The sequence below is a fragment of the Hevea brasiliensis genome, chromosome 9 (assembly GCF_030052815.1).
Source record: "Hevea brasiliensis isolate MT/VB/25A 57/8 chromosome 9, ASM3005281v1, whole genome shotgun sequence".
NCBI classification, from domain to species: domain Eukaryota; kingdom Viridiplantae; phylum Streptophyta; class Magnoliopsida; order Malpighiales; family Euphorbiaceae; genus Hevea; species Hevea brasiliensis.
Window position 1 is genome coordinate 8,479,701 of NC_079501.1, and position 25,757 is coordinate 8,505,457.

The 25,757-nt window shown below is 32.6% G+C and overlaps 3 protein-coding genes across 4 annotated transcripts; 1 reads left to right on the forward strand and 2 right to left on the reverse strand.

Moving 5' to 3' along the window:
• Positions 1-1,101: 1,101 nt before the first annotated feature.
• LOC110673038 (ent-copalyl diphosphate synthase 1) lies at positions 1,102-6,933 on the forward strand. Its single transcript, XM_058152715.1, has 14 exons — positions 1,102-1,293; positions 1,865-1,951; positions 2,129-2,217; positions 2,329-2,632; positions 2,807-2,990; positions 3,675-3,889; positions 3,990-4,110; positions 4,230-4,342; positions 4,422-4,764; positions 5,163-5,261; positions 5,369-5,620; positions 5,891-6,011; positions 6,128-6,325; positions 6,590-6,933. The coding sequence occupies exons 1-14, from the start codon at positions 1,179-1,181 to the stop codon at positions 6,800-6,802; spliced, it is 2,454 nt and encodes an 817-aa protein (XP_058008698.1). The 5' UTR covers positions 1,102-1,178; the 3' UTR covers positions 6,803-6,933.
• Positions 6,934-9,004: 2,071 nt separating this feature from the next.
• LOC110643312 (N-terminal acetyltransferase B complex catalytic subunit NAA20) lies at positions 9,005-12,767 on the reverse strand. 2 transcript variants are annotated; one of them, XM_021795659.2, is made up of 7 exons: positions 12,409-12,767; positions 12,076-12,170; positions 11,904-11,994; positions 11,534-11,666; positions 10,493-10,562; positions 9,486-9,546; positions 9,005-9,260 (listed from the first exon to the last, which is right to left on the reverse strand). In XM_021795659.2, exons 2-7 carry the CDS (start codon positions 12,151-12,153, stop codon positions 9,169-9,171), a joined length of 525 nt encoding a protein of 174 aa, XP_021651351.1. In that variant the 5' UTR covers positions 12,154-12,170; positions 12,409-12,767; the 3' UTR covers positions 9,005-9,168. The 2 variants fall into 2 exon arrangements, with proteins under 2 accessions (XP_021651351.1, XP_021651350.1); XM_021795658.2 differs by having other exon boundaries at positions 12,076-12,178; positions 12,409-12,764.
• Positions 12,768-13,312: 545 nt separating this feature from the next.
• Positions 13,313-15,499, reverse strand: LOC110643309 (COMPASS-like H3K4 histone methylase component WDR5B). Its single transcript, XM_021795656.2, has 2 exons — positions 14,816-15,499; positions 13,313-13,780 (listed from the first exon to the last, which is right to left on the reverse strand). The coding sequence occupies exons 1-2, from the start codon at positions 15,467-15,469 to the stop codon at positions 13,490-13,492; spliced, it is 945 nt and encodes a 314-aa protein (XP_021651348.1). The 5' UTR covers positions 15,470-15,499; the 3' UTR covers positions 13,313-13,489.
• Positions 15,500-25,757: the final 10,258 nt, after the last annotated feature.

A 25,757-nucleotide genomic window follows, 5' to 3' on the forward strand; every position in this document is an offset into this window, starting at 1 on the left:
TATGTATATATAAGTTATAAATTATTTAATTGTTACACTTTAATACTATAATAACTAATTATTATTATTATTATTATCTTGAAAGCTCAATTTATTTAGAGATAGGAAAAGTTAAAGATTAATTAGACTAATTTATTAATTACATATATGCTAATTTTATATATATTCCATTTTTACTTCTAACGAAGAGGTAGTTCAAATTTTTATAAAACAAATTCAAAAGAAGATACAATTTTAAGTTTATCATAATTATGTTAAGTGATAAATTTTTTAATTGACTTTATTAATGATAATTTTTTTATATTTCATAAACAATTGTAATATATAATTATTATATAATTTAATTTTTAAAATACAATTTGTAATTAATTTAATATTTTAAATTTAAATAATAAAAAAATATTAAGTACTAAATACAATTATTATTCATTCATGATGAGATTTCTTAATTTTTAATTTGAAAAAGTTAATAACAGTAAAATCAAAATCTCGTTTATTTTAAAAGAAAATTAAAATAACTCATTAAAATATTTTTAAATATATTTACCGTAAATTAAACACATTATTATTATTATTATTATTATTATTATTAAAGAATAACTTATGGCTATTAAAATTATTAATTTAAAAATAATTATCAACATATTTATTTAAAATTTATTACTAAAATTTTAAAATTTTAATATTTTAAATAATAATATTAAATTTGTTATATATATATATATATATAACTGCATGAGTGCGAGACTGCAATTTCGTAATGTAATATATTTAAAGAAGAAAGTTGAAATTTCGTGATGGTTTGGTTGGTGGGTGAGATAGAAAATTATGAGTAAAATAAGACTGCAATTGAATACTCTTAGACAGTACAGCAGCCATTAGGCAATAGCCGTCTATGAGGACTTTCTTCGCAGTGAGCATGAAGAGTAGACAGAGGGAAAAAACCCCAAAAAGGTAAAGAAAATGAAAAGGAAAAGGACAGCTCTGCCCTGAATGAATTATAGATACCATGCACCTAATAGCGGGAATCTCCTGGGAAGTCGATTCTGTCAGGTTCCTTCCCCCCCCCCCCCCCCCTTCACTTTTAAATACCCCATAGTTTTCCCTAAGCTTCCCTAATCCTCTACTACATTCCCACCCAAAAAGAAGAAGATAAATAATTAAACATAACACTCATCATGTCTAGTTCCTACCTCCCCTCCACCGTAGCAGCCACCACCCCACGATCTTCTTCTTCTTCTTCTTCTTCTTCTTCCTCCTCCCCCATCCGCCCCCGTTCCCAACTTTTCTCCGGTAAGTTCTTTCCCTTTTTCCTTTTCTCATGACGGAGCTAGCTAGCTCTGCCAGCCACCACTAACCCAACTATTTGTTGTCTATCTTTTTCTTTCCTGTCATTTCCAACCCGCAAATATTTTCCCCTTTTTGTTAATAACGATAAGCTTTCCGGTCATTCTTTTAATTTCAAGATTGCAACTTTCTTTCATAACTTTTTTTTTCCTTGCCGATCAAATCGTCTTCTTTGTATGTTTTGATTGGTTTATGATAAGCGCAGCGCTCTGTTTGAAAAAATGCTGCCCCTGATCATGGATACAATTCTCTACAATCACTAAAAGCGAGGGCAATGTTCAATTCTTTCGTTCTTTTTTTTTTTTTTTTAAATAAAAGAAAAAAAAGGTTTCATTGGATTTTTCGCCTCCTTCTTGCTTCACATACAGCATTCATTATTTTTCACAATTCAGTTAATTTCGTCCTTTTTAGTCGTCCGTAATCCTTAGGCCGATAATTTACTCTAAAGTTACCAAGCTTAATTATTAAAACGGAAAAAAGAAGTTAATTGATGTAACAACCATATATGTTTTTGCAGGTGTTTGGTTGTACGGAGCTAAAGACAAACGAGGTAACGCTGACATTCGCCCAAGATGCAGTGCTATATCGAAGCCTCGTACTCAAGGTACTGTACCACCCTCCACGTCTCTTTTTAATTGTTTTACCGAGTTTAGGCAAGAATGATTCTTCAAAAATAACAACAAAAGCAAAAAGGTTGTGAATGTATAAATATGTACATCCTTGGCTTTAGTTAAGTTGTCATTTTAATTATACTTAATTAGTAAAAAAAATTATCCTGCAGAATACCCCGATGTCTATCAAAAAAATGGATCGCCAGTTATAAAGTGGCATGAGATTGTGGAGGATGACATAGAGAAGCAAGTTTCTAAGGTGATTTGGAAGTGTCACTTTCTCCTTGACTTTCTCCTGTGCTACTAAACTAACTATATATGCAAATTAAGTTTAATTAATTGTGGTTGTATGTTTTTTGTACAAATTAAGGTATCTATATCACATGAGAAAATCAAACGCATTCAAACCATTAAATCCATGTTGAATTCCATGGAAGATGGAGAGATAAGCATTTCAGCTTATGACACTGCATGGGTTGCTCTTGTTGAAGATGTTAACGGGAGTGGCGCTCCTCAATTCCCATCCAGCCTTGAATGGATAGCCAATAATCAGCTCCCAGATGGTTCATGGGGTGATGCTGATATTTTTACCGCGCATGACAGGATAATCAATACACTAGCTTGTGTTATTGCGTTGAAGTCATGGAATATACATCCAGACAAGTGTGAGAAAGGTATATAACATACTCTATAATTAATCAAAGTGCAAAACGTACATAGTTATAATCAATTTCCAGGCTAATTAATTAATCTATAGCATCATATTAATTAATTTGTTTTTAAGTTAAACGTGCTTGCTAAGTTAATTACTTAACTTATTGGACATCAACTTTATGTATCCTCATCAGGAATGAAATATTTTAAAGAGAACTTGTGTAAGCTTGAAGATGAGAATGCTGAGCACATGCCCATCGGCTTTGAAGTTGCTTTCCCTTCACTTCTAGAACTAGCGCGAAAGTTAGACATTGAAGTTCCCGAGGATTCTCCTGTCCTGCAAGAGATCAATGCCAGCAGAAATCTGAAGCTCACTAAGTAATTTTCACTACTCAAACTTGAGCTGTAATAATTATGTTGGCTTGCTTTATTAATTATCTTTTACAATGGGTAATACTAGATTGCACCGGTGTATTAGTACACCAAGAAATCTTACTCGTAATAACAGTTTGAATTTGAAATATTTTTTCTTGACAACGGTTTTCTAGACAATTTCTTTTTTAAAAAATAAAAGATTAGAAACAACTCATTCATGAGAGCCTTTGTCAAGAAATTCTCTCAAATTCTTGCATGCTTGCCATGTGTATTAAAAAGACATATCTATATAATGTTATAAATCTATATAAAGCAAACTCATTATTTCCAGTAACTTGCTATATATGTGGCTTCCTATTTTGAAAAACATGTCGCATGATCATATGTTTAATAGCTTTATTTACTTTTTTTCTTAGAATTATTTGCGATTAAAATCATTAGATTTACTTTAATATCATTATATACTTGTAAAAAATTAATTTTTCAAAAAAAAAAAAAAAGAAAATTAAGGCTCAATGATAAAATAAAAATCCTAAAAAAAAACCTTTTATATCGGTAACAAGTGACATAGATTAACGGTTTAAATTCATTATTTTGTCATCTAATGACTTACAATGAATTATACCGGTGCACCATAGAAGGTCTCCTTGTATAATATCTTCTCCATTTTTTTATTTTTGGAAATAGGATTCCAAAAGACATAATGCACAAAGTGCCCACCACACTACTCCATAGCTTGGAAGGAATGCCAGGCCTAGAGTGGGACAAGCTTCTGAAATTGCAGTGCCAAGATGGGTCATTCTTGTTCTCTCCATCCTCCACTGCCTTCGCACTCATGCAAACTAAAGATGAAAATTGCTTGGCATATTTAAACAAGATAGTCCAACGATTTAAAGGAGGAGGTAAAGTTCCCTTTTGTCAATCCTCATCTTCAAAAAATCTTACGTCGACTCTCCACGTTCATTTTTTTTTATAAATTTTCACACTTTCATCATTTTTCAGTACCAAATGTGTACCCGGTTGACCTATTCGAGCACATCTGGGCTGTGGATCGCTTGCAACGCCTTGGAATTTCAAGATACTTCGAGCAAGAGCTTAAAGAATGCGTTGACTATGTTGCTAGGTATGTCAACCAGGACATTTGAAGCCGAAAAACAAATCAAAACAACTTAATCACTAAGGAATCTATAAAATGAGAAGATATATATTTTCCTTTCCTAAAGCTTACTTGAGTTTCCGCAGATATTGGAGAGAAGACGGCATCTGCTGGGCAAGAAACTCCGAGGTTCATGACATTGACGACACAGCTATGGGATTCAGGGTTCTTAGATTATACGGCCATGAAGTTTCTTCTGGTAAATCCAGGGCACAAATATTTCTTAAACTATAAATATATATTTACAGTAATCCTCATATTCCTGTTGCAATTGGCAGATGTGTTCAAGCATTTTAAGAAGGGTGATACTTTCTTCTGCTTTGCCGGGCAGTCAACGCAGGCCGTTACCGGAATGTTCAACCTTCATAGAGCTTCTCAGGTGCTATTTCCAGGGGAGAAAATCCTCGAGGAAGCCAAGGAATTTTCATCCAGTTTCCTAAAAGAAAAGCAAGCTGCTAATGGAGTCCTCGATAAATGGATTATAACCAAGGACTTACCAGGAGAGGTTGAGTATTCATTGGATGTTCCTTGGTACGCGAACTTGCCTCGAGTGGAGGCGAGATTCTATTTAGAACAGTATGGCGGCGAAGATGATGTATGGATTGGCAAGACTCTTTACAGGTATTCCATTGTTGACCGTAAAAAATTTTTATCATTCCTATAAAGATAGTGGAAAGGAATAATCCAAGGGATGCACTCAATCTTGGAGGTTTTAATTAATTAAAGTTTCCACACAATTTTCTTCATTTCATCATTCGACTTTTTTTGTGTCACACTTTAAAAAAAATTTTCCACATACCAAATTCCTTATATAAAAATATACTTATAATATATAGTTTAATGATAATAAAATTATTTATAGCATTATGAAGTCTCAATTTAAATTTCAGCCAAAATTAAATAAATATATATATAATAAAATTAAAAAAAAATCCAATTAAGTAAGAAAAAGTTGTCAATTTCAATTTAATAATTAATTATATATATATATATATATATTTTTTTTTTACTTACCGCAGGATGCCATATGTGAACAACAATGAGTACCTCCAGCTCGCAAGACTTGACTACAACAGTTGCCAAGCATTGCATCGCGTTGAATGGGACAATTTTCAAAAGTAACTTTCACTAATTTTCTTTTAATTAATATTATGTGGATCATCAATAATATTACGGATCATGATTCTAATTAATTCAACACATATGGGTGCAATGTAACGTACAGGTGGTATGAAGGATGCAACTTGGGAGATTTTGGTATAAGCAAGAGAGAGCTCCTATTTGCTTATTTCCTGGCAGCAGCCAGCATATTTGAGCCAGAAAGGTCGAAAGAGAGGCTTGCATGGGCTAAGACCACAATCTTGCTTGAGACCATCGACTCTTATTTCGATGACAACAATAATTCCATTGAGCAGAGAAGAGCTTTTGTCCAAGAATTTAAAAACGGGGATGGTGCACGAGGACCTGCAAATGGAAGGTATATATATATATATATATATATATATATATATATATATATATATATATATATATTATAGAATAATATCACATCCTTTGGATATGCGTCTCTTTCTTTATTTTATCAGATTAATTTCTGATGTCACATGCCTTTGTGTGTGTGTGTCTCAAACTATACTACTTTGTCTTATGTTAAATACAATAAAATAGTATATAAAAGTAATGGCATCGAGTATGGAAACTTTGGAGAGAACCAATACGGTTTTGTCTTACTTGATACTGGTTGCAGGACAATGGAAGCAAAGACAAGGCAGGAACTTGTCAGGACAGTGCTTGGAACCCTAAATGATGTCTCTTTGGACGCACTGGTGGCTTATGGAAGAGACATTAGCCACAGTTTACGTCATGCTGTGAGTTTCAAACGCCTTATCTCTTATGTACATTTGTACAGCTAGAGGAAGAAGATGTGGTTAATTTCAATGCCCTAAATTTATTTGTTTGATTAATTAATTAATTAATTATGCAGTGGGGAAAATGGCTCCTTGAGTGGGAAGAGGAAGGAGTCAGGCACCAAGGAGAAGCAGAATTGATAGTGAAAACAATAAATCTGTCAGCTGGAAGATGGATCTCTGAGGAGCTTTTGAGCTATCATTCTCAATATGAAAAACTTTTTAAACTAACAAACAGAATATGCAACCAACTTGGACATTACAGGAAGAACAAGGTCAGTATTATATCTTTATCAAATTTTATCATAAATAATAGAATCATATAATGCTTTGAAAAATCAAAGTTCAAGCCGTATATATCTGCCTTCAATGGATTCTGACAAGGCACCCAAAGCTCAATTGGGATTCTTTTGGGAAGATGGCTTCAAATTTGATATTGTGGAAGGGAAGTGTAGGGTGGGGTCCGCATCACTACCAAGCCAATGGGCTTTTATTTGATTCTATGTTTGATCATATTTATTTATTTGTAAAAAATTCAGGAACATGACAGCAAGAGAAGCACAACCCCAGAAATAGAGGGTGACATGCAAGAGCTGGTGAAGTTAGTGCTCCAAAAGTCCTCAGAAGGAATGGATTCTAACATCAAGGAAACATTTTTCACAGTGGTTAAGAGTTTTTACTACCCTGCCATCTGTGATCCTGGGACTATCAGCTATCACATTTCTAAAGTACTCTTTGAAAAAGTGTGCTAATTAATTTATTCATCTTCTTTGTGCAAGATCTATGCGATCATTTCGTGCATATTCTTGTCAATTATTGCAATGTAACTACGCCCAATAGACTAATTAATACATAATGAAAATAAATTGATTTAGTCTCTCAATTTTACCTTATATTATATTTTAATTTCTATATTTTAAAAAATTAATTATTTAATTCATAAGTTTTACATTATATTACATTTTATTCCATAGATTTGAGAATTAAATTATTTAATTCTTTTAATTTTAATATATAGAATAATTTAGTTTATGTAATTTTAATATTTATAACAATTTTATTTATTATATAAGAAATAAATTACTTTATATATTAAAATTATAAAGACTAAAGTGTGATATAATATAAAATTTAAGAATTAAATAATTAATTTTAAAAAACTTAGAGATTATAAAAACTTAGAGATTATAAATTTCTTAAAATTTAAAAAGTTAGGTATAATATAAAAAAAGTCACCCAATTGTAAATGAAAAAAAAAAATAATAATAAAAGAGTAATTGCCGATTCTTCAATACTTGTGTAAGCCACAAAGGCAAATCCAATGTTGGGTCGGTAGCTGGCTAGAATATCAGGCATACATGATACACCAATACAATCCAGAAAATTGGCGGACAAAAAAAAAAAAAAATTACATCCAGACATATGGAACGAAATAATTGGTATGAGTATTTACCAAAATATCCTTCCAGAAGAAGTAACCACTTGGAGGAGCTAGAGACACTCTTTATCGCTCTCTCAAATTATCCAAATCAGGGTGAAGATGGCAGACAAATGTCACCCAAGAAAATGTTATAAAAGCTGGTGCTCCCTTCAACTGGAGATATTATAACCGAAGGAGAAGCCAAATCCCACATCTTGAGATTTGGTAACTCATTGGTGAGAAACAACAGTGGAAATCCTAATTATCTCCACTTCAATTTCTTGTCCTACAGCAAGCTAAAATAACTATATATGAACATTGTCTTAAATCAAATTTAATATTAAAAGAAACAGAGGGAAAAAAAAAAAACCTGAGAAAACCTTCAAAAGTGCACCCTACCAATGCAGTAACTCAACTGCTGGTCTTTGCTCTTCTAACCATTTTTTCGGAAATCCGAAGAATAAAATAGACCACTCAATGATTATCATGTAATACCTGACACCCCCATTGGTTTAATATAATCCTCGTATATGCACAAGTGATTAACAGTAAAATTTTAAGCGTTAATTTGGAAATATAGGGTTAAAAAACAAAGATTAAAAAATAATATACAAAATTCAAAATTTCATTTGAAATAAACCAAAATACTATATCAATAACCCATAACACATTGAATAACACAATATCTAACCACAGTACTTCAACAAGTGAAATGGATTAGATTGTGAGGGACAGTTATTAAATCTTTTCGACTGCTCTTTTAAAAATTTAGCTGTAGGAATAAGATTGGATATTTGTAAGTATTTGATTTTATTAAATTTTAATAATAAATTTATATAATATATAATTAAATTTAAGATTAATTTTGAATTGAGAAATAATACATATAATGAATTTATGTTCATATTTTATATTTTTGGTATTCATTATTTAAATTCATTCATAAGAATAATTAATTAAATATAAAATATATATTTTTTATAATAATATTCATAAATTTTTATATATTATATTTTAAATAAATAAAATTTAAATATTTTATAAAATTATTAAAATTTTAATATATAAATGATTAATAAAAAATATTTTTGCGTAAATTATTAATTATAATATATAAAACTCTTAAGTGGCGGGCAGCCATGATCCTATTGTGGTTGAAGCTTTTGCGGCTCAGGAAGCTCTCTTGGATGGATAAAATTAAAAAGCCTTTCACGTGTTGAAATTCGATTCCTTCATGTTGTTTCAGGTTTTCAATGGTTTATCAATAGATTTTTCTTATTTGAATACAATTATTAATTATATGAAAACCCCATGGGTGAACTTTTTATTGTTTCTATTTGTTTTATAAAAAGGTCAGCAAACTAGGGTGCTCATACACTTGCAACTGCTGCTACTTCCACGTCTGGCTTGAATGAGTGGAATGTCTCCTCCATCATTCCTGAATGATGTATTATCCTTTGATGCAAGTAAAATATCTAATGCACAGATCTCATTTGTTTTCTTTCATTTAAAAAAAAAAAAAACTGCACAGATCTCATCTTCAATGTTCTCATGCCAAACAAATCAAATCATCACAATCAAAGTCACAGAGTTTAGATCTCTTTTGACACAAGTTAAACAGGTGATATAAAAGCTTATTCTTTCATCTCAAGAACTACAATTATCAGCATCATCTTAACCTTCACTTGTCAAGGAGGTCTAATCATATTCCAATTCATCAGGGGTAACTGGCCGTTTGAGTGGAATGATGGACTTCTTCTCAACATCCCTTGATAAAGCTTTCCTCATATCTAAATGCAGAGCACAACAGAATAAATATCAGAGGCAATGAAAGTAATATTTCTGTACATCAAAACATTAAATGTGTTACATCTTTCCACCTGGCAATATTTGAACTTGAGACCCCTTAATGAGATCCCAATGCTTTATTGCTAGGCTATCTGTCTAGGGGAAACGGGGGATGGAAGTTCAATTAAAAGGAAATAAAGATGTTTCAGGCAGCTGTGGAAACTCACCTAACCCGTCTTCCTCCCCTGAGTAATAGCGTAGCACTCGTCTATAGATTACATACCCAAGCTGAGATGAAGAAGACGGATATAATAAGCATCATCTTGTCTATTGAGAAGCAAGCGGGGAAAAAGTACAGACATATGAATATCCACAAGGACCCCATTTCCAAAAAATACTACACATATATGACTTGTAAATTGAATCTCTCGTTTAGTTATGGCTCCATTCCTTTTAGCATTTTCTTCAACTAAATGTAAAACAATTTCCCAATGGAAAATGCAACAAGAACCTAGCAGTTTTATTCAATTCAACTAAGCTTTTATCCCAAAAATTTGAGGTCGGCTATATTGATTCGCTTTCTCCACTCTAAACGATTTTGGGTTAAATCCTCAAAAAATGTGTAATGCTTCTAGGTCATGTTGTACTACTCTCCTTCAAGTCAATTTTGGTCTACCCCTTTTTTCTTTCTATCCTCTAACCTAATGTGCTCTACTTGTCTAACTGGAGTCTCCGTATGTCTACGTTTCAAGAACCTAGCAGTTTTAAATTCCACAATTTTCCTAACAAAGGGAACTGATCCAAACCAGCAGCACTATAGAAACATGTTTTGTCGATGAGATGAAACGTTTATGTCAGCTACAGTTTCTCACAGTGCAGAAGAACCTACCATGCACCTTTTGCACATTTTTATTTATTTTTTTAATGATCATACTATGCAGTTATTTTCCAACATTATAACATCAATAAAATAGTAGGAAACATCAATGGTCCAAACAAGGCTCAAGACTCAAACGCTAAACAAAATACTTCACATGAGACTACTCCAAAGGAAGCTTACACAGCCAGTTAAATGCAACATTGATAAAAGGAAAAAGAAAATAGTTCGTATCAAATTTAAAGTTCAAAATACCTGCAATAAGACAAACTTGCCTGAGTTTTTACAGCTACTAGAGATATGATCAAGTAGCAAAATTAAAAATTCATAAAAGATGTCAAAGAAAAGAACCATTACCTTGTCATACATCTTTATAGCAGGTGTATTTGATGCTCTAACAAAAAGATCCACAAAGTATGCTTTATCACTGCAAAATAAAAGTTGTAAATAGAAAGATTCTTAAACCAATGCTAGTTAGGATGTCATACAATTTACAAAGTGAAGATGCAATCAAACAAAAGCCTTAACCAAATCCAATTAATTCCATCTAAGACATAATGTTGTATAACTGTCCTTAAATCAAACAGTAAGGCAACAGGAGAAGAAAATGTCTTAAATGCCATAAAGAGGTTCTGGGCTACACTAATTTGTCAACTCAATGTAACTGGAAAGCAATATAGTTTGCAAGGAGAAGTCAACTATGCAGCATAAATTGAGAATTATTGTCTTACCCACAAAAGTATATTTCAAAGGACCTCATAAGACTTCACTTGTCATCTTAAGTAACTAATACCAACAGAAAAGAAAACAATGTGCTAAAAACCGAACCTCTCATTGTTTTTTAAAGCTTTCCAGAAATAGTTTCTACATACTTGTAAGATTATATCTAATTGAAAATAAAATAATATGCTACAGCTCCATTGTAATCTAAATCACCTCCCCCATCTCTCTCTCTCTCTCTCTCTCTCTCTCTCTTCTCCACCACTCCTCCCCCCCCACCACCCCCCCAACCCCTCTCTTCCCTCTCCTGATAGAGCACAATTTAAGCTTCTATGCTAACTCAGCTAGACATAGACATAATGACATGCATATCAGCAAATACAAAGAGCATATGAGATCTTGCAAATTAAGCTGCAAATGAATGCTATTATCTTCATAATGAGTTTTATGTCTAAAGCAAACAATAGGATATTAACACACAAGAATACTTGAACTAGTAATGATACAACCCGAAAGCCCTCATATTAAAACCTGAATTTACTTGATTCAAGCAATTCCAAAGACTGTGGTCTAGAGATTAGTATGGTGAAAACAATATACCGTTAACAACATCGTTGTCAACAGAAAATAGCACAAGTTCCTGTATTAAGTGAAAGCAAGCTATACTGAAAGCCTTACATTTGGTCACTTATGTCTTCTAGGATGTTCATTAGCTTTTTAGCTAATTGCTGCCTGCGATATTCTGTAGCCACTGTAACTGCAGTTACATGTCCATGCCAGGACTCACCTTGTCCTTCTACTTTACCCATAACTGCAACCACCCACATGCAATTCAGATTTCGCATTTTTCAGTCTTTCTGTCGAATTTCTTTTTTGGGTTCATTTGGAATAAATCATTTGCAAGAAAAGAATTGAATTTTTTTCATCCCAACGCAAGAGAATTAGCCAAAAAAAAAAAATCAATTGAATTGAATTCTTGCAAAAATTCTACATTCCAAACAAGGGGTTAAAGAACAATTAAAGGGAAATTAACTAATTAATTGCTTACTGTAGCCCATGATTTTGTTTCCGGGGCCTTCAGCGACATGGAAATAGTCTGGCCATCTCGCCAAATAGGTCATATAGAATGACATGTTGAACTAGATAATTAATTTAAACCTCATTAGTATCATTTCATCAGCAACATAATGTATCAGATGAAGATGGAAAATTGCGCTTACGGTTTCAGTGAGATGGTCAAGATTTACAGAAGCGAAGCGGAGAAGATCGTTGCAACAGAAACGGCGAATTGTCGTCATTTTTGTCTGATCAGAACCTGTACTTCTGGATTTGAAAACTATGAATATAAATTTTTGATTTTGATTGTTCACAGTATTTCACACAATACCCGAACATTGCATTTGATAAAGTTTTGGCATTTTGATTAGGTAATAAAAATTAATTTTGGAGAAATTTTTTTCATCACTTGCCAATTTCTCTGTTAATATACAAGTTCCAGATCTCAACAAGAATAAACAAACAAATAAATCCAATAGAAATCTCATTGATTTTACCTCAATTTATGGGCACTCGAATTGGGGAAATTATTGAATCTCTCCCGAACCGACTTCCTAAATCGGCTAATTTTTGCTTTCTTCCTTCAGTTCAAATTCAATCTATGCAGTTACTGCGATGGCTCCAAAGTGTTGAATGAAAACGGCGACCACGCTGAGGCAGAACGCAGAACGGCAATGAAGAGCTGGACTGCTGGCTTCAAAGTGGCTGCGCCCTAAGCCGTTTTTAAGTTTTGTAGAAGGAAATAGGTAAGCCTCTCTGTTTTACGGCGATTGGTGGGCCCCGCTCAACTCCATAATATGGAAGACTAGCTACATTATACAAAAAATTAAACGGTATATTTCTTTCGTGAACAAAATATTTATAAACACAGTTGCCTCTTAATTTGAATAAAATTTTACTTCCAAAAAAATATAATAAAAATATCAAATTATGAGCGTATAAATCTTAAAATTAATATTAGAATGAGAATATCTCATAAATTGTGATTAGAGAGGGGAGTTGAAGATGGGCTTGCAACCACAACTTTAATTAATTACTTAATTTTTTTTTAAATAGTAAACATAATTATATTGTTTCTGTCCATGTAAATATTCCCGTCATCCATCCACATTTTTTTTTTTTTTTATTAAGACAAATTTTAAAAACAAACTTAAAACTTCACAATAATATCGTAATTTTTTAATCAATACACAGTTTAAACATAATTTAATTTTGATACTCCACTCGATTTTTCCTTCCACGGCATGCACATGTCACAGCACAAGATTTGCTACTGTATTGTACCAGATGTCATTGTTATCAAATCTTGGATTAAACGCAGATAACAATTACTTACAAAAATACTGACACGATCAATAAAGGTGCATGAAGTAACAAAAGTTATAAACCATTCACAACTAGTTTCGCACCAAATCAGTTTGAATTGGCAAATGAAATATAGCTTTTTAGTCCACATTATACATTATATAATTATGTATGGATTACAATGAGACATGAAATGTCTTTCAACAGTTCATAAGGTAAAAGATCTTGACTAATGATCAGTCAATCCGAAAACCTTTCTCCGATGTTACCAATTCAGGGATCTTGAATCCAAACTTTAATGGTTCTATCAGCATGAAGGCCAGCAGAAGCTATCTTATTCTCAGTTGGATGACAGGTTACAGAAATGACAGTATCAGAATGACCTTCAAGTTTCTGAACCATAGTTTTCTGCTGGAGATCCCACAAGTAAACACACTTGTCTTCTGACCCACTAACTATGTATTTCCCATTTGTCACAGAGAATGTTGAGGTTATGCAGTACACCCTGTTCGTGTGACCTGTGTAAATCTTCAAGAACTTCCCAGTAGAGTAATTCGAAAGTTTCTGCATAATGAAAGATACATATATACATATGTGTGCGTGTTAAAACTTAATTGATAATCAATACATTCACATCACAATTGAAATTCAAGGATTTGATCTTCGGTTGTGGAATGGGTGGTGGAATTGAATCAAAGACACCCTCTTAAATTTGCTGTAAAAAAAAATATTGCAATTGAACTTGCCGGAAAACTTGTAATATGCACAAAAAAACATATTATCCTAGTTACAATGTACACAATTTGAAGCCCTTTATGCTTAGACTCCACCTTCTAGTTTCTGAGACAACAACATAGCACAAAAAAGAAACTGTAAAAAGTTCTATCACCTAATTCTGCACCACTTCAACGGAGTATCTAAAATCAGCAAAGAAGTTGCTGTATGAGGAGCAAAATATAAGGGTGTTTGGTTAAAATCTAGTAGAAAATTATAAGTAAATTAGTATTTAATTTAATTTATAATTTTAAAACTACTTTTTAAACTGACTAATATACTACATTATTCTAATAATTTTAAAAAATATTAATATCGCCTTTTTCTTGGCAACTACAACACTAAATAACATATATTTTTTTTTTTACAATATATATAGTTTTTTGGAAGGCTGTGCCTATTCCTAAGAATTGATATCATTATTAGGATAACATTATTTATAAATTAATATTTCATTTAAATAAATATCTTTAATTATTTAATATTTAAAACAATAATAAAAAATATTATAGCAATATTTTACATTCCATTCCATCTAAACAAAACAATAAAAGGTTAAATTATTCTATTCCACTTTTCCAAACACATTAAGAATAAAAACTATATAAGGCTGCACAATCCAAACAGAGGGTAAGTCATTTTGATTAATTAAGTTCCGTTCAAAATATGTTGCAAGTGTTAAAAGTTAATAGCCAATCCCCTCGGTGTAACTAAGCACAACAATCATAGGCAAATCGCATGTCATTCATTGCCATTTTGATGGCAAATGGAATTCAATCCAACAAACGGAGATTGAGAAAGAAAGAGATGGAGAAGACTACTTACAAGAGTACTGTCAAGAGTAGCCACAAGAATGAACTTTCCATTGGGAGAGAACTTGGCAAATGACACTGCCGGATCCTTATCCTCAACAAGCGTCTTCAAGCACGCTCCCGTCGACGCCTCCCAAATCTTGCAAGACCCGTCATGACTCCCCGAAACAATCAAAGAACCATCCCTGTTAAAATGCACCGAGGTAACCGGCATAGAGTGAGCTCTAATCACACTAATGCATTTCCCAGTCTTCACCCCCCAAATTCGAATCGTTTCGTCAAAGGAGCCGGAGACAATGAGATTGGACTGAGGATTGAAATTCACGCAGAATACGACATCGGAGTGGCCTTTGAGAGTTTTAAGGCAGTCGAAGGGGGGCCGAGCATCCCAGATGCGGAGAGTGCGATCGTCAGAGGCAGAGCAGATGTAGTGGGAATCCGAGGACCAAGCAAGATCGGAGACGCCCTCAGAGTGGCCCTCGAGGCGGTGGAGGAAGGAGAAGGTTGAGGCCGACCAGATGATTAGGGTTTTATCGAGGGAGGCCGAGGCTAGAAGGGTGCCGTCGTTGGAAAACTTTACACAGGAGACCGCGCGATCGTGAGCTCTCAAGGTTTTGTGAAGACGATAAGGCTTGTATGAGGGCGGCGGTTGTCCACTGCTGGCCATTAGCAAGTCATGTAGTCGGTGAACGGAGTTAATCCTAATCCAATTTATACACCAAAAGCAATTGAGGAACCGAAAAAACCGGAAAATCGAATCGTTAAAATTTGAAAATCGAACCGAATCTATTACAGTAATAGTCGGTTCTGTCATTCGATTTTCAAAAGTACCGGAAACAAGGAGCAACTCCATAAAGACAAAAAATTCAATTTCGCCTCTCAAATCAATGTAATTCATTTTTAAGTTTTTGTTTAATTTAATTTAAAATGTTTAATTTAAGTTTAATTTAATTTAAAAATTAAAATTTATTTATTGAATTTTTTTAATTTAAATAAATAATTTTTTATTTTTTATTAAATTTAATATTTTTTAATTTAAAAAAATAAAAAATCTGAACTAATTGATTTTTTTACAATTTGAATTAAATTGAATTTAAATAAAAAAAGAAAATTAATTAAATTAAACATTTCCAACTTTTAGCCAATCACAAATGTCTTCCAATTATACTGTGAAGAAAGACCATCATCAAGAACTATAAAAAAGAAGAAAAATTTCCCCTAATTCAATTTAACCAATTAATATAAGTTTACCATGAACAGTAAAGGTAAAATGATTTTGGAGGATCCCAATTACAATTATACCCTTTATATATGTTTTAAACTTTTTGATACATTGGCTTTCTTTGTCTTTTACTCTTTTACTCTGAGAACTTAAGCATCTTCGTCACATTTTTTCTCGTGTCTTTTACCCTAACAACTTATGCATCCTTTTATTTGTCTTCCTTTTCTATCCCTGTTCACACCCCATATATGATATCTCTCACGAATACGATGAGATATTGTGTGGATTTTCTCATTCTATGTAGATCTCATATTTGTTTAAGCAAGATCTGCGTTATTGTTAGAGAAAAAGAGATTGCGACCAAGTGAGATGATGGGAAAACTAAAAAAACTTGAGGGAAAACGTTACCGGACCCATCTTATCATCAATAGGGACATGGGTTCACTTGCTCTACCTTTTTTCCTTCGGATTTGTCAAATTCCGTTCTTTCACACAAAGATTGTGCTTTTGCCTCTCTCATGGAAGAATGTGCGCAAGCAATGATGATGGAGGGACTAGGTTTTTTTTTTTCGTCAAGGTACATAAGAAAGGGAGAGGGAGCCTCAAACCTAGTTCAGCCAAATTTAGGGAAGTGCCTTGTAGGACTAGTTTGAGAGTTTGATTTTAAAGACGGAGATACGGCAATGTGGGTCACGATTCATATGGTTCGAAACCCAAGGCAGAGTCGATGATGATGGCAGAGGTTATTTGGAAGATTGACTAGTTTTGAAAATTAAAAAAATTAGTTTTAGTAATGTTTAAAAAAATACTATTTACAACATTAATTATGTGAATTTTTTCAACTTCGTACATTATCAAACTTTTATACATTATTAAACTTCAAAATAAACTCATTGTATTTAATAAATGCTTTAGCGTTTTTTTTAAAAAAAACAACATTTCAAATAATTTTTTTTATTAATTTCTACGTTATATAACATCTTTATAAATTATTTCTAGCATAAATTTCCTATCACTTAAAAATATTTTTTCAAATTGCTTTTTCTTTATTAAATACCTTCCTATAAAATTACATTTTTAATTAGCGTTTGCTTTGATGTTTTCTTAATATTTTTATAGATAATTTAATATTCATGCTAAATTTATAAATAGTTTTTATATCACATTATTTTAGTAATTAATCCCATATTATGATATGTAATAACTTAAATTTTTAAAATATAAATTTTATATTTTTATATACTATTATCTAATTAATTTATAATATTTGTAAAACTTTTATTCATATATTTTTAATGTTATTTCTAAATATATTTTATAAGTTAGTTAATAGTTCAATTTTAATTTAAATGATTAATTTTAAATATTAATATTAAATCAAATAACAAAATATATTATTTCACTATTATTAACCTTGGCTCTAAGATTTGATTTAATTGTTATTAATTTGATTATTATCATTATTATTTGTTTTATTTTCTTTATTATTTAATTATACACATATTTGTATTTTGGAGCCCAATTGAAAGTTATTTTGCATTTATTTGAATAAACTTAAAAAGCTTAAGGATTGAAAAGGTAATTAAAAGTTAAAAATAAAACCCAATTTTTTTTTCAAACCAGTCAACCCCCCCCCCCCCCTCTTTTCATTCTCTCTCTCTCTCCTTGCTACTCTTTTCTCCACCCACCACCCCCCCCCCCTCTCCCTCACCTTATCGGCGACCAAATGGCCCCTAGGTGGCCGCAAACTCCTTTAGGCAACCCTCAGAGGCCGAGCAACAGCAACCGACGGTGAGAAATCTGGCACCAACACAAAGAGAGAGAGAGAGAGAGAGAGAAAACCCGCTATCTCCACTTCCAAGCTTCGTTTCGGGCATTTCTAAACTCCAAACAGAGTGTTTCCAACAGCATTGGACTCCTGGGAGCGAGAGCTTTCAAATGGGGTCAACCTCGCCAGATTTCATGGAGTTTCTGGAGAGGTGGAAGAGAGAGAAAGCAGCGGCGTTTTGGTTGTTTTCCTAATGATTCGGCTATTGGATCGGAAATCTGATATCATTGTTGAACTCAGAGCAACGAAACCTTCGAGATGGGACCACCCCGTTTGGATCAGACACTGTTTGAAAGAGGCAATCATCGGATGGTCCATATCACTTGGTGAGATTTTCAACCCTTTTCGATTCCTATAAATTAAAAATAATTATATGATAATTATTAATAATTTATAGACTTCGTTTAGATGCACTCGGATTGACAATACTCACTGGCACTGGAGACCAAGTTTTCGGCCAGATTTAGGTGTCTAGCGAATTATCCCAAAAAAGGATTGTGTTTACAATCATGCCTAGCATTTTCAGACGTTTCGAACGCATTCTAGATAACAGAATTTACAAAGGCAGTCCTTAACTCAAGTTGTGTAGTTTACGCCTTGATTAAACTAGTTGGTTAAATCCATAAATTTTTTCTAGCTTAGTAAAATTAAATAAAACGACTTTAATTAATATAAGGACGATGTATAAGTCCTCCGAAATATTTTTATAATTTTTTTGAAGTGCTAAAAATAATTATTTGGACTGTAGAGGAGTTAGAGACCCAAGCTAGAGTTTGGAGGATTGGACCAATATTAGATTTCTTGTAGGTCCCGGATGGGCATTATAATTGTTGTGATGGGCCTGAGGCCCTGTGTATTACTGTTGCTGAGTTTCTTGCAGGAAGGTTAGATTCAGTTATAGGAGAGATTCTACTAAACTTTCGACAAGACCTTAGAAAATTATTTTTACTTCTTTAATTAAATTAATTAATTAATTTTGTCAATAAATTTGATAGAGGTCAATGTGTCGATCTAGATAATCGGTGCCAGCTAACCTTTCTTCTCCTTCCAGGTAAACCAGTTGTAATCGGATCGATCAGTCAGTGAGTTGGACATTAATTATTTTTGTAATTTTAATATTAATTACATATTTGGCATATTCATGCATTTTATAAATATTTAATTATGCATATAAATAGTTAATATATTAGGGCATTATGGTTATTGCATATTTAATTATTGTTATTTGTTTATGATTACTGTCCTGAGGATAATTTTGACCTGTATGTGTGTGTTGGCGTGAGTATGGTGTGGATATTGTTATGGATATGGGTAGGATGGGTAGTTGCAGCTGGAGCTTGACTCGTTGGGATTCGATCCTTATATATGGATAAATCAGGGTGAACATGGCTTTGAGTTGATTTCACTGGCCCCCATATTGCAATTATTAAGCAAAAGTCCGGTTTAAGTTGACTTCGCTGGCAGGTATTAGATTAAGTGTAACACCCCCTTACCCGATCTACATGTAGCCGAGCAAAGGAATGCCACATTCTGTGCCAAATCACCTACCTAATCTTATCTTATTCAATGGATGATTGATGTAATTCCATCATAATTTAGATCAAGGAAATTTTAAATGGAAACTGCAAGAGTTTTTCCGTATTATTAACATTTTACCTGTTAAAGAATTGTCCTGTTAAAATATTTCATATTGAAAAGTCTCAAGTATATGACAATTTCAACATCACAATTCATATTTTCTTTACTAATCACATTCATTTTTATACATCAATTTTTCTTCATTGCATTCATTTACAAAATGTGTACATTTATCATACATTTCAAAATTTAATTACAAACTTTGTGTTTAATTATAATGCATATATTCATGCACTACTGTGGGCCAATGATCTCTACCAGAAATATGTGGAGGTGACAAAGACCACTGCTGCAAATCAGTTCAAAATCTCTGTCCCAAGTCTACTAGGTCTTATTGCCTAGACCTGCGCGAGGTGAAACCATCGAGCTAAGCATTTCTGCTTAGTGGTGCACTAACATAATAAAAGTACAATATAAAAACAAAATAATTTTCATGCTTGTATGGAATAAGGAAAATGTACATTTAAATATTCATAAATCTTTTCAAAGAATATAGAATTTATAACATCAAACTTTTGTAGTCATTTCATTTGTTTAACTATGTAACTATTTTGGATGCCTTTCACAATATTTTTCTCTTGTTTTCTCATATTTCCATATTTTCACGATCTTTGAAATTAGTTATTTTCATAGGATCTTTCATTTTCGTTATGTCGATAGTCAACTTTCTTAATTTATTTCGGTGCCTAAAGTAACCTTTAACAGAACTGTCTAGACCAGATAAGCGGGTTTTCTGGCATTGGACACTCGGTGCCTCGGGCCGTCATACCGTCGGACACATTGGGGCCTGCTGGGTATGCAATATAACTGGACATAAAAGCCATGGGAATAATCATATCGGATATTCAGTGCTTGCCAATGATTATTCAAAGCAATCATGAATAAGGGATAACCATATCGGACACTCGGTGCCTGCCAATGGTATCCGGGCATAGAAGCCATGGGCAGTACTGCTAATCTCATCACTTCTTGGCATGCCAATCTATCTAACCCTTGCACTACTGTCTAGGCACACTCGGGCTAATTTATTATCATTAGCAATTCAATGTTCTCATTATTTCATCATTTCATTCATCATGGGAACATAGGTCCCAATCACAATTTCACATTATAAGCAATTATGCCTACATTTCATAAATTCCAGTTTTGGTACCTCAACTTCTTTAATAAATTTGGCTAAGGTACGACAGGAATTAAGCCATTATTCATAAGAATTGTAGATCTATGTCTTATGTTTATTTGAGCTTTGGAATAATTTGATTTGCATTTGTGTAGCTTAAGTTATAGCTATTTTGCCAAAACTGTTCTGGTGACCAATTTCCAGTTTTCAGGTCACTTCCAAAATCCAAACAGATTTCTGAACTCACTTTGTCAAGCAAATTTGGATAGGTTACAGTCATAATTTAGCATCATGGTCTTCATATGAATTGTTTCCCTGTGTCTCAAGATTATACAGATTTAAGAGTTACTCAATTTGGAGTTTTATAGAGTAAGTTATATTCAATTTAGTGTATACTATTCATTTAGTCATTTTTCAGGATTTCAGTTTTTGCATTGCCAGATTCCAGCCATAATTCAGATATCCTCTAGTAAGTTTCAAGTCAAGGGTTCTCCATAAAAGTTATTTCTCTGTGTCTTAGCTTTCTAACAAGGTAAAATTTACCTCATTTAGAATTATATACAATGAATTATGTCTAAGTAAACAGGATAGGTTTAGATGTACTACTTTACTAATCGCAGGATAAGTTTTGGGTAGTTTTTGGTGTCCAAATTTAAACCAATTGCAAACAGAATTTGTCATTTTGTTCTTCAGGAAATTCGCTCCTTTATGTCTTAGCTTTTTCAGGAAATCAAGAATCACCTCATTTGGAGTTTCCTAGGGTGAGCTATACTCATTTTAATCCGGACTATTCAGGGTGTCCTGCTCCTAGCTTTCAGGGTTTGTGATTCAATTTCTAGCAATCATTCAAAGAATCTATACACAGAATTAGAGCAACTTGTCTTTATGAAAATTTTAGTATATTGTCTTATCTTTAATTTGCCATTGGTTTTACATCAATTGGAATTATGTAACTCAAGTTATGAGCATTTAATCCCACTGGACTCAAGCTTTCTAGATTCACACTTAATGCACCAAAACCAAATCATTTAATTTCTTCATCACATCATTAATGTTCCTTAATAAATACACATCAAATAGTCATAATACAAGCATAATAGTATTAAATAGGGTTCACACAATGAAAACCCTAATTGTATAAAACCCTAACTTAATTAGCAATGGAATTTATTAGCACTAACCTTGATTACAAGTCTTAATTAACTTCAATTCACCAAAACTTTGATTCTCCTTCTTGGTTTCCCCAAACTGTAATTCCTTCCTTCAATAACATCCATAATTTCAATCAATTTTCATAGTAAACTCCCCAATCAAACTTGAATTCCATAAATTTATAACTAACTAAGCTTAAATCATGACTTACCTCAATTGGCCAACACTCTTTCTTCATTAATCTTCCAAATTCCTTAGACTCCTTGCTTGCTTTCTTCAAATTAAGGCTTGATACAAGGTTTTCTCTTGATTTTCTATGAAATTTATGGAGGAATTTATAAGTTTAGAGCTTAGAAATGAAGCTTTAATGATGGGGTAGAGAGAGAGAGGTGGATGGCAATGGGAAGAAGAAGAAGAAGAAATGAAGATGAGATGATGTGTGATGATGTGTTTAGATGAGTTATCATTTAAATTAATGTTCTTGTCTTATGGTACATAAATATCTAAATAATTATAATTATAATTATAATTGTTAAAATTCAATAATTTTATCTATGTCCCCATTAAATTTTCATACTCCTTTTAGTTAATTAAATCCCATTCTGATACATCAATCTCACTTAATTTAATTGACATTTCGATCAAAAGTCAACTCTTCAAGTGAATTGACCAAAATACCCTTCATCGGGTTATAGTCCATCTTTTCAAATAATACCGATTAAGTCCATAACCCGATAATCACTTCGGTTTTTATTTTGCTTATCTTAATTAATTTTCATATCATTTTTAGTCATTGAGCTAGCTTTAAATAATACTATTTACAGACCGAAAATAGTACTATTCAAAGCTCAGAATTCTTAAGACGGTACATTAAGAGAGCTGCATAAGGGATCAGCTCCCATATATATATATATATATATATATATATATATATATATATATATATATATATATATATATATATATATATATATGTATGTAATACACTAAGTGTGTGAGTAACTCCAAATTAACTTCTTGTGTGAATATTTGGTGAATTATTCATTTTATATGATGGATGTGCATTTCATGATAAGATTACACTAGTTTTAAATAGATATAAAATTGACATCTATAATCAATATCTAAACTCTCTGAGTCGAACGCTTATTCCTGTTCAAATATTTTTCCACATGTTGTACTTCATAGTTTAATAACTTTTATTATGCCTATTTATTTATTTATTTATTTATCTATTTATTTAATTATTAGAACTTCGATGTGATACTAATGTATTTATGCATTACACCAAGGATCAGCTATAAGCCCTTACCTTTTTATATTAGTTTTAGATGAACTGACGAAACATATACAAGAGAGTATTCATTGGTGCATGATGTTTGCGGATGATATTGTTCTGATAGATGAGACACGAGAAGGAGTCAATAGAAAGCTAGAACTTTAGAGAAGTACTCTAGAGTCAAAGGGTTTTAAGTTAAGTAGAACGAAGACAAAATACATGCATTGTAAGTTCAGTGAAGGCCAAATTGGTGATAGGGAAGGAGTTAGTTTGAATGGAGTGATACTGCCCCAAAGTAATCACTTTAAATATCTAGGCTCAGTCCTTCAAGTAGATGGGGGATGTGAGGAGGATGTTAGTCATAGGATTAAAGCAGGATGGTTGAAGTGGAGACGTGCCACGGGAGTTTTATGTGATCATAAGATTCCCAATAAATTGAAAGAAAAATTTTACCGTATAGCCATACGACCGGCTATGTTATATGGTAGTAAGTGTTAGGCACTGAAAGAGTCGTATGCATCTAAAATAAGAGTTGCAGAGATGAGAATGTTAAGGTGGATGAGTGGCCATACTAGACTAGATAAAGTCCGTAATGAGAGTATAAGAGAAAAGGTAGGAGTGGTGCCAATTGAAGATAAGTTGAGAGAAGGGAGATTGAGGTGGTTTGGTCATGTGAAGCGTAGACATACGGAGGCTTCAGTTAGACAAGTAGAGTACATTAGGTTAGAGGATAGAAAGAAAAAAAGAGGTAAACCTAAATTGACTTGGAGGAGAGTAGTACAACATGACCTAGAAGCATTACACATTTCTGAGGATTTAACCCAAAATCGTTCAGAGTGGAGAAAGCGAATCTATATAGCTGACCCCAAATTTTTGGGATAAAAGCTTAGTTGAGTTGAGTTGTATTCATTAATTAATAGAGATTAAGTGATTTATGCTTAATGAGTATCGAAGTTGAGCTGAGCTCCCATAGTTTTGATTTTTCTGATAGTTATCTAGTTGAATTGACCCAAATAAATTTATAATATTTTAAATTTATTTTTGTTAGCATGTTGGGCCTTAATTGAGGTCCTGATTAAAAATTTAGGAACAGTGAGACTCACTATAAACCTCGAGGGCTTTATGCCTGTCCAGGTCCTAGTACACATTAAGCCTGTAGGATCGAGTTATGACATGATCATATTGCACTGCAATTCAATCCATTGAAACAAGATCAAAATTTTTTAGAACAAGTAGGGCTAAGCATTCGATTGGCTCGGTTCAAAACTGAATCAAGCCAAAAAAATTAAAAATCGAATTTCATGAATTTTCATGAGCCGAACCGAACCAAATCGAAATATTTGATTTGGTTCAGTTCAATAATTCAGTATCAAGTTCTTTCAAGTTTCAAGCTTGCTTCAACCAATTTTTGACGAAAAAAGGAAATCCATACAATCAAGGAATCAATACTCGTTTATTTCAATACAAAATTCGAAAAAAAGAAATCAATACCCATATATAGAATTATTAAATCAATAAAAAAATTACAAATTAAATTGAAACTTGAATCAATCAATAAATCAATAAAATAACCACAAGATTTTAAATTCAATGCCCATATACAAAATCAATACCTATATAGGAAATCACCATACAAACCACAAAAAAAAACCTATGAATACAAAAAAAAAATATGGTGAGAATCAAGAACCCAGCGAAGAATTCGCAATCGAGGAGGCAACCTAGATGATTGGGATCCCCACAAATTACTAGGACAAGCCGACGTGGAGAGTGAAGAACCAATGACGACGACAATGGAAGAAACGATGAGGAATAGAGAAGGGAAACAAAATATCATTTAACTTGAGAAGTATAACAAAGAGAAACACACTGAAGAACCAAAAGTAGCAATATGCATAGAAGTTGAATCATGTGATAGGCGCGTGTGTTTGGCTCGATTTCAACTTCTTAGAGAGGAGAAGAAAATTGAACAAGAAAGTCTTCTGGAAACAATACACAAAGTAAAAGAAGAGAGGCTATAGTTTTGAGAGTAAGTTATACATTAATATGATGAGTTCAACGATTGAGATCGAGTTAAAATGAACGGCTAAGATTTAATAAAGAGTTAATTGAGAACACACAACCTGCAGCAATTATAAGAGTTTTTTTACCACTGAGCTACAAACATCAAACATATCTCTTCTTCTTTTAACTTATATTTATATCGATTCAATTCGTTTTTTCAATTTCTTTTCTCTAAAAATCGAACTAAATATTAAATCAATTTTTTAAAAAAATTAAAACCTTACCAAAACAAATCACATAATAAACCAAATCAAACTTCTTATTCTATTCGATTCGGCAGGTTTTTTCACTTTAAACCACATTATGCTCAGCCCTAAGAATAAGTCATAAAAAGATTGATTTCGCTATGGCTGCTGGTTACTAACCACGAAGATACATCTCATCATCTTCGTCAAATGTTTCAAGGGCCACCAAGGCACCAACCACAAAGCAAGAGCATAGACTAGCGAGAACTAACACCGAACAAGAAGCTTCATCAGCCCATCACTACAAGATTACTGAGTAAACTCGAGACTATCAATAAAATAGCCTGCAGTATATCAAGTTCTGCCACCGATGCATTAACTTCAGAAAACAACATAAACATCCAATATTACCATTGTGGCTGAGATAGGAGAACCACCAAGTTCCAAAAAAGTAGCAGGAGAAGAGG